The 9,250-nt window shown below is 49.2% G+C and overlaps 1 protein-coding gene across 3 annotated transcripts in view; it reads right to left on the minus strand.

Annotated features, from left to right (window-relative positions):
• Positions 1-146: 146 nt before the first annotated feature.
• Positions 147-9,250, minus strand: part of LOC115194396 (apoptotic chromatin condensation inducer in the nucleus-like) — a 28,276-nt gene continuing 19,172 nt past the window's right edge. For 2 of the 3 annotated variants that reach the window (XM_029754059.1, XM_029754058.1), the window contains exons 8-16: positions 5,400-5,445; positions 5,107-5,243; positions 4,802-4,951; positions 4,280-4,442; positions 3,116-3,369; positions 2,824-2,931; positions 2,072-2,432; positions 1,783-1,871; positions 147-1,680 (exon numbers count right to left, since the gene is read on the minus strand). In XM_029754059.1, coding sequence (XP_029609919.1) covers positions 1,282-1,680; positions 1,783-1,871; positions 2,072-2,432; positions 2,824-2,931; positions 3,116-3,369; positions 4,280-4,442; positions 4,802-4,951; positions 5,107-5,243; positions 5,400-5,445 — 1,707 coding nt within the window. In that variant the 3' untranslated portion in view covers positions 147-1,281. The remainder of the gene's footprint in view (positions 1,681-1,782; positions 1,872-2,071; positions 2,433-2,823; positions 2,932-3,115; positions 3,370-4,279; positions 4,443-4,801; positions 4,952-5,106; positions 5,244-5,399; positions 5,446-9,250) is intronic. The other variant, XM_029754060.1, reaches the window with a different exon arrangement.

Here is a 9,250-nt window from a genome sequence, read left to right on the forward strand (position 1 = left end):
CATCCAAACGTAGTATTCAGGATAGCATGCTTACACGTATACTCGACAGGGAAAATACATGTGCTAATCTGCCAAATAATCCATTGTTGACTCAACAGTACTGAGTGACAAGGACGATGTGATAAAGAATGGACTAACACACAACATTTACTTTGCATATATTTTAATTTGTACATTCAGCACTTACAGGAGACAAACAAATGAGCCAAATAAATGTTTCAAACTAAAATTAATATTAAAACGGCAGATAATTAAGTTTCTCTCATCCAATGACTGAAGTAGAAAGACAAATGGGACAGTTTTAAATGTCATTCCAGTGCCACACGAATTCTCTGTGCTTTTGTTTCCCCTCCCCACCCAAACTACCCATAACAGTATACATGCCAAGTGTGCGTCTATGAAATCAGTCCCCCACCCCACACAAATGTCCCTACCCATCTGACAAGGCAAAATGACAGTTTCATAGTGTGATGACATCACCAGCTGTAACCTTATTGTGTGGAGAGGGATATCAGACCACCACACACTAGAACACAAAACCTATCCAAGGCTGAGATGAACAAGATCCATCATAAAACATCAAAGGAGAAAATATAACCTTCATATGACCCTACAAAGGGTAGTAGAAAAAAAATTACTTCAGAGGATTTTGGAATAGTAAAATTGTTTGTAGGCTGGTCTGCTATTTTTAAATTGATTATTACGTCGTTCCAAGCCTCAAGAGTGCAGCGCACATAAGCTAGAGGGAGCCAAACCGCCACCCTTAGTTTCCATCTCTGGTTAAAATGTAGGACTATTTACAGAGCTCAGCATAGGCCTCAACTGCTTCGTATGAGGAAGACCCACATACACCCAATACATGGGCAGACAGACTGACGACAGAGGAAGAGAGAATGTCTGAAATGGCACCATATCCATTCCCTACACAGTACAATACCGTCAATGAGGGCCTGCATACAGGAAATAGGGTACCATTTAGGAGGCAGCCATTTTTACTTCACTAACAATCAACATGTGACCAGGTAGTTCATACATGTAAATGTGAGACACACAGCATTACAGAGTGAAGCTTTTCTAATCTGGAGTCTCCCTGGCCTAAAGGACAGTTGACTGGTAAGGAGGAATAGACTATTACCATGAAGATAATGGAAGTGTTTTAAGGTGAAAGGAAGGGGACTAGCTCTCCCTCTGTGGTGTTCCAATTGTGTGTCGCATGATTGCATCCTTCCTTTTTTCTCCCTCCCTGCCTCCGTCTCTCCCTCTCCGTCACTGTGACCCCGCTCAGCGGCGTCTGTCTCGGAGGTTGCTACGGCTACGGGAGCGTCGGAACCCCGACAAGGGTTTAGCATCGGGACCTTTGGGTTTGAAAGCACCAATGTCCTTCCTCTTGTCTCCGTCCCTCCCTCGCTCCCCCTCTCTGTCCCTCCCTCGCTCCCCCTCTCTGTCCCTCCCTCGCTCCCCCTCTCTGTCCCTCCCTCGCTCCCCCTCTCTGTCCCTGTCTCCCTCAGATCCCCGGACACTCCCAACTCCAGTGCTAACCGCAGCTCCTCCCTCCTCTCTACTTTTCATTCTCTCCTTCCTCTCCTCCTCTCGCTTCTTGTCCTCCTCCTCCTGCTGTTCTTTCCGCCTCCTCTCGCGTTCTTTCTGTCGCTCTTCCCGTTCCTTCCCCCTCTGGTTTGCCTGGAGATACCAACAAAGGTAATTAATGACAGCACACACACACACACACACACACACACACTATCAAGCTGTTGCATTATGACAAGTGTGTGTGTCTCAAACCTGTTCCTCAGTGAGGGGAAGCCAGTATATACAGGGAGCTGCTTTGGTCTTATTGAAGAGGTCGTCTAGTAGTTTGACAGGAGGCTCATCTGTTGGAACAGGTCAAAATGGAGGACGGGGGAAGAGAGTGAGCGTCTGAACATCATATCTATAGGCTACGAACACAGCTAGGACATTATGAGGTGTTCACTAGCATGATGTAGTAAAAATAGACTTTCAAATGTCTGTTTTAATGTGCTACTAGACAGCAGGAGCTCCTGCAAGGCTGAAAACCCCTCTCTTCTCTCACCCTTTTTGTCGGTCTTCTTCTCCTTCCCTTCCCTCTCCTTTCGCCTCCTCTCTCTTTCCAGGGAGCGAGATCTCCTCCCTCTCTCCCTCTCCTCTCCTGGTTTGCCTCCGAAGTCTCGCACCTTGTCCCGGTCCCACTCGCGTTCCGCCCTGGTCCTCTCCCGGCGTTCCATCTCCCTCTCTCTCTCCGCCCACTGGTCCCGCACCCCTCCGACAGCCCCGCGGTCCGCGCGCCCGTCCCGTTCAGGCATCAGAGGGGGCAGCCCTCCCGGTCGGACTTTGGGACCTCCAGGACCCACGGCAGGCTGGGGCCGGTGCTCCTCTCTGGGGTCCACGGTCAGCAGACCTCTGTGGAAGTCCAGCTAGAGAAGGGAGAGAACCAGGGGAAGAAAGGATGAATTAGAGGAAAATAGCGTGGAAGAGAGGAGAGGTTCATTTTTACATGGGCAGCAGTGTTGCATTACTTAACACTTTCTTGGATGGATAAGAGAGGAAGGGTTTGGTTTAATGTGTGTTAAAATATATTATTGACTCTTTATACACGTGATCTACACACCATAGACCGAGGTATTCCTTCTGTTGGGTTATATTCCTTTATTCCTAAGTGAAGCGCCAGCTATTTCTTTCCCAAGCTACTTTATTATGATAGCCATTAGTTCATCAGGGCTCTTCCTGGGATCCTAGTGTTTACTAGTACTATCCGCTTGTTCCCTCTACCCTCTCCCTGGGTGTGAGAGGGTAGAGTAGAATTACCTCGTTCTGCTCACAGTAGTCCACACTGAGGACCTTAGGGTTGCTCTGGGGCCACTTCACACCGTAAAGAGCAGCTCGTGTGGCCACAGCCTCCTCTGTGCTGGAGTACTGGGGGGAAGAGAGAGACAGGTCAACAAACAATGGACAATTCTTTGAGAAACAATGGTGTGGACTTTCAAAGCCATCAGGGCTAAAAATTAAGTAATCTGGGAACAAATTATCTGACAAGACTTGATTCTCAGACAGACAATGACAACTGGTATGAGAGAGAGAGAGAGAGAGAGCCACTCACAGTGACGTAGCAGTGAGATTTGATCTTGTCGATCCAGAAGCCCTCCTCCACCACAGACCCTGTCCTGTTCAGCAGCTCCTTCAGCTGGCCCAGGGTGAAAGGTCGCACCAGGTTACAGACGTGGACGATGTTGGAGACTTTGCCTCTGGGCGGAGAGGGCAGTTTGTCTGTGCGAACCGGATCGTCGATGGTAACAGACACACCAGACTTCTGCTGACTGATGGAGCGACGCACCAGAGAATCACTGGGAGTGACTGAGGGACAGAATGACAGGAAGGAAGAGAGGTCAAAATGAAAAAGTGGGAAAAAAGAGAGAAGGAAAGAAAAAGGAAAGTGGTTAGAAGTTTGTCACATACACTACATGACCAAAAGTATGTGGACACCTGCTCGTCAAAGCGTGATTCATCACTCCAGAGAACGCGTTTCCACTGCTCCAGAGTCCAATGGCGGTGAGCTTTACACCACTCCAGCCGACGCTTTGTATTGCGCCTGGTGATCTTAGGCTTGTGTGCGGCTGCTCGGCCATGGAAACCCATTTCATGAAGCTCCCGACGAACAGTTCTTGTGCTGACGTTGCTTCCAGAGGCAGTTTGGAACTCAGTAGTGAGTGTTGCTATGCGCTTTGAGCTTGTGTGGCCTACCACTTTGCGGCTGAGCCGTTGTTGCTCCTAGACGTTTCCACTTCACAATAACAGCATTTACAGTTGACCGGGACAGCTCTAGCAGGGCAGAAATTTGACGTACTGATTTGTTGGAAAGGTGGCATCCTATGACAGTGCCACGTTGAAAGTCAGTGAGCTCTTCAGTAAGGCCATTCTACTGCCAATGTTTTTCTATTGAGATTGCATGGCTGTGTGCTCGATTTATACACCCGTCAGCAACAGGTGTGGCTGAAACAGCTGAATCCACTCATTTGAAGGGGTGTCCACATACTTTTGTATATATAGTGAATTTGCCCGAGAGGCTTGGGAGATTGTGTTATACTTCAGAACTGCTGTGTGGTAATTCAGGATTGGTGTCAAATCCATTTCAATTCCAGTCAATTCAGAAATACACTGAAATTCCAATTCTCTTCAATGCTTTTCAATGAGGAAAATGTCAAATTGGAACTTGTTTTACTTTCTGAATTGAAATGGTATTGAGCCCAACCCTGCGGTTTGTTACCTTTCTTGGCATCGTGTGTTGTGGACGACTGAGACACCATGGTATCTTCTGAGTAGCTGTTCTTTCTCTTCTCTTTGTGTGTCCTCTCACGCTCCTGTTTATTCTCCACCTCTTCCTCCTCTCGTTCTCCCTGGCCATTCTCATGGCTTTCACCTGGGACCACCTGTGAATGAAGGAGAGAGAACTAATCACTACAGCGGCTTGCAGGACAATACCAATACCACAGTGAGTGGGGGGGGATGACCTCAAGCCAAATCTACATGCTGTCTCCCAGTATGTCTCTAATTACCATTAAGGTGATCATTCAAGAGATTGCATGGTGGTTGAGATCACACTGACCTGTCCTCCATCCAGTAATGCTACATAGATGTCTGTGTGATTCAGTAGCCTACTAAACAGGTGACCCATCTGACCCCCTCCAGGACAGGCAGGACAGGTGTAGCAGTAGTACACCAGACCCCCAGTTCAAGTCTACATTCATCCTGAGTGAGACACAGTGGCTTTATGCATGTACCCCCCCACCTGTGTGACGGTGCGTCTGATCTTCAGGTCTTTGTCCAGGCCCTGGTCCTCCCTGGTGGTGGGGGTGTCCTCGTCCCCAGACAGCTGGCTGTCGTCTGTGTGGAGATCCATCACAGCGTCCTGACTGGGCTTGATGTCTGGGATCAGAGACTGGTGGTGGGGGGGGGTGAAAGAAGGACAATCATTTTTGAATGTAACTTTGAATTGATGTTCTTTCTGAAGTGAAACGTATTTTTATTTTTTTCCCATGTGTTGCTGTTTGTCCAGAAGTTAGTGGATGGTCAGAATGCGTGTCCCTCCAGTACCTTCAGAGAGTCGGTGGTGATGCTGATGGACGGTTTCTTGGTGGTGACGGCCGTGCTGGATCCCCACCTCCTCTTCCTCCCAGCGGCGGTCCCAGACTCTGCCTCTCCTGCTCCCTCTGGAGACGGCTTACTGCCTGCTGGGAGAAACAACAGGTTAGTATCACAGATTGTATGACACTGATAATGCGAGGGGGAACTTTAACCCTTTTTCATTGTCAATTACAGATTGAAGACATAAAATTCCTTATTCACTACGGTGAGATTCTGTAACAAGGTAAAATAGTAATACTCACTGGTTAAAGAGATGCTGCGTGTGGCCAAAGCTTTAGGAGTGGTGCTCTGGAACGACAGAGAGGACATAACACATACCCCAGGGGTGTGGGGAGAGATCAGACCCACATACTGGGACTAAACAGAGAGAGGAGAGGCGGGGGGACAGAAAGAGAGGAGAGGCGAGGGGGACAGAGAGAGAGGAGAGGCGAGGGGGACAGAGAGAGAGGAGAGGCGGGGAGATAGAGAGAGGAGAGGGGATAGAGAGGGGAGAGGCGGGGGGATAGAGGGGAGAGGCGGGGGGATAGAGAGGGGAGAGGCGGGGGGATAGAGAGGGGAGAGGCGGGGGGATAGAGAGAGGAGAGGCGGGGGGATAGAGAGAGGAGAGGCGAGGGGGATAGAGAGAGGAGAGGCGGGGGGATAGAGAGAGGAGAGGCGGGGGGATAGAGAGAGGAGAGGCGGGGGGATAGAGAGAGGAGAGGCGGGGGGATAGAGAGAAATAATTGACAGGCTCCTATTAAACCACATAAGAAGATGGGGGGGCTTGGTCGATACAGAGAGACTCCAGACACGTTCGCCTCCACCTTCGTTCAAAGGACACAGGGAGATAATCCCTAGAGAAGGACTGAATATACTCCTGCTGTGTGTTGGTGTGGCTGCAGCACTGTAGGAAATCACTAGACAACCCATGTACACCCCTCCTTGTGTGTGTCAGCTATAACTCCTACTGTGTTACTGTGGGGGTAGCTAGACTAATCACCAGACTACTACTGTGTTACTGTGGGGGTAGCTAGACTAATCACTAGACAACTCCTACTGTGTTACTGTGGAGGTAGCTAGACTAATCACTAGACAACTCCTACTGTGTTACTGTGGGGGTAGCTAGACTAATCACTAGACAACTCATACTGGTGTGTGTTGGTGTGTTCCTGTAGACACGGTGGTAATTAACAGAATGTAATCCTGTGGTGTGGGTGTAGTGCCCACCGAGTACAAACCGAGCACATAGAAACAAATCCCGTGAAGGGTCTAATTTAAGGCCTCAACTAGCTTTCCTCTGCTACACTGATCCCAGACCTCAGCTGGTTGAGTAGAAGACTGACTGACGTTGACTAATACCGTTCAGCTCCAAGTGGAGTGGCACCGGGCGTTGTGTTAACGCATGTTCATGGGCCCTGGGATGTTACCGTTCAGACCAGCAGACTAGAGGAGGAGGATACCCTGGAGCTGACTTCCTGTATGTGTTAAAGCAGAGACCGGCTATACTAAGTGGATGCATTGTTTCTAATCATGTATCCACTTCATTATGGCAGTTACATGTCGTTGTCCTTACATTTGACATTTACAAAAGGCTTGTGTTGGCGGCTGAAAATGTACATGAAATATTACAGGAACTAATGTAGCGAGCCGCTGTTTGGGTTGCGACAGTGTTCGATGTCCCAGAGGTGGAGGGGTGGGTGCTGGAGACCTTTTCTGTCAGACCAGAGACACCTGAACAGGTCTGGGCTGATACTGCAGTTCCAACACAGTGGAGGATTCAAATAAAGAACAGTGATCTGCCAGGAAATGTATGCAGACACTTAGGATAGATATCAGCTTTAGGAGATCAAATTAGGATTTGTATTCAATCAAATTGAAAGTGCAGTAATCCTGAGTTTAAAAAGGGGTTGTACTGAGTTACACATAGTAAAATGAAGTCAATCCTCCGGTCGTAGAAGTAAACGACCAAAAAGACCTGAGAAGAAACTGACATTTCCTTTCTTAACAGTTGTAAAAAAATACAAAAAATATACATCTCAAATAGAGAGAAAAATTACAAGTCATTTCCTGGTACCATTGACACCTGATTCCTCACTGGCTTGGCTATGGCTCAACCGCACAGCAGTGTGTACTGTATCTAGGCAACAAGGGTCCAATCAGAGAAGGCAGAGGAGTGAGGGCGGGACTCGATTTGAATGGAGATTAGCAGGCAGGTAGGAAGTGATCTTAACCTTGGACTTTTTTGTCTGGTGCTTTGCTTGATAGTCATTTTGCCTTTTGCTTGTTAGGCAAGGGGTTCAATAATTGTTGGTTTGTCGTTTAATATTGGTAGAAGGGGGACAAAACTTTGGAAGTCCCAATATAAACAAATCGGATAGCTTGATGTCCATGACAGAACTTGCATGCCCTGTAAACTTGAAATGTTCCAACTGAAAAACTTCTGGTTATGTACTAACCAATAGTCCAATGAGATCACAGATTAAAGTTTAAATCCATAGTGGCTCGTGTAGGGTCAAAGTTCAGTGAGCGGGAAGCCGTAGGGAGATGGTCGATAGGTTAAACAACAAAATGTAATAAAAAAAAAAAGCTGTGAATTCAGTTTGTAGGCTACAAGCACACATACTGATGACTTATTGTGTGTGCACTGCAACCAGTTTTACTAAAAGATCTTTCTTTCCTTTCGTCTTTGATGCAAGTGAAAAGTTCAAATCAGATCCAGAAGGTTGTAATAGTCTATGATGAGGATTGACCAGCCAATCAAGGTCCAGGTTGGCTGCTGGCCTGGCAGGCCAAGCCAATAGGAGCATTCGGAACAAGGGAATGAGCCAATGAAAATAGCAACAAAACATTTCCATATTTTCTTTCACTCAGAGGTTGTATTTTATGAAAAAAAGTCCAAAATAATGTTTTAAATCCACTTCAACAATCCATTTGAGTGTCTACATTGAAGACCCAGCTGGGAGATGCATAGGGGAAAGTCTATTTGGTGTCGTTTCAGATTATCAGGCCGTGATGATATCTGGGTGGGCCTCTTCAGTGTGTAGGTGGGCCCTGTTCCTTCAAGTCCACGAGGCAAAAAGGCACCTGCCTGTTTACAGTCCTCTCGCCCAGTAGGGGGCAGACTGGCATGGAAACGAGGATAAACAGCAGGAAGTCATCGTGTCTGTGATAAGTCTGTATTCCACGTTCTTGCTTGCAGGTTATCAGAACGTGCTCCTTCTCTCTCGGTGCGGGCGTAGCGAGTAGCTGTCGCTTTAGTTTCTCCACAACAAAATGGCGGTAGGAAGGGAGAGCGACGACAGCAGACAACGCCCCCTCCCTCTCTCTCCAGTAGATAGTCCAGTGAGTGGGATTCCCTCCCCAGGGTTATGTTGCTGGTTGCTGTGGCAACAGAAAGCCTCTGGTGTGATGTTATTGTGTTCCTGCTGGCTTGGCTGGCTCAGTGAACGACTGGGCTGGAGGTTAGGGGTGGCTTTGGTTCAACCTCTGGTTCTTTGGCTGGCTCGGGCTCTGGGCTTTGGTGGGGGTTGGGCTCGGGCTCGGGCTCTGGCGGGTCGGGCTCAGGCTCTGGGCTTTGGCGGGTCGGGCTCAGGCTCTGGGCTTTGGCGGGTCGGGCTCAGGCTCTGGGCTTTGGCGGGTCGGGCTCAGGCTCTGGGCTTTGGCGGGTCGGGCTCAGGCTCTGGGCTTTGGCGGGTCGGGCTCAGGCTCTGGGCTTTGGCGGGTCGGGCTCAGGCTCTGGGCTTTGGCGGGTCGGGCTCAGGCTCTGGGCTTTGGCGGGTCGGGCTCAGGCGGGTCGGGCTCAGGCCCTGTGGCTGGCTCAGGGCTGGAGGGGAGGCTTTGGTTCTGGGGAGGACTTGGAGGCTCAGCCTCTGGTTCTGTGGCTGAATCAGTGCTGGAGGCTTAGAGGGGAGGCCTTGGGTCTCTCTCTGAGGGTAACTCAGTGATATCAGGTGTGGTGTAGGAGTAGTAGCTGTCACTCTGGGGCCTAGCTCAGGTCCAGCCGAGGCGCTTGGGCATAGCGGGGCAGGAGGAGGAGGAGGAGTGGTGGAGGAAGAGGAGGAGGAGGAGGTGGTGGCAGTAGCAGTAGTACGCAGGTACCATTAAGGGCAATGGA

The sequence above is a fragment of the Salmo trutta genome, chromosome 5 (assembly GCF_901001165.1).
Source record: "Salmo trutta chromosome 5, fSalTru1.1, whole genome shotgun sequence".
Classification (NCBI taxonomy): Eukaryota; Metazoa; Chordata; class Actinopteri; order Salmoniformes; family Salmonidae; genus Salmo; species Salmo trutta.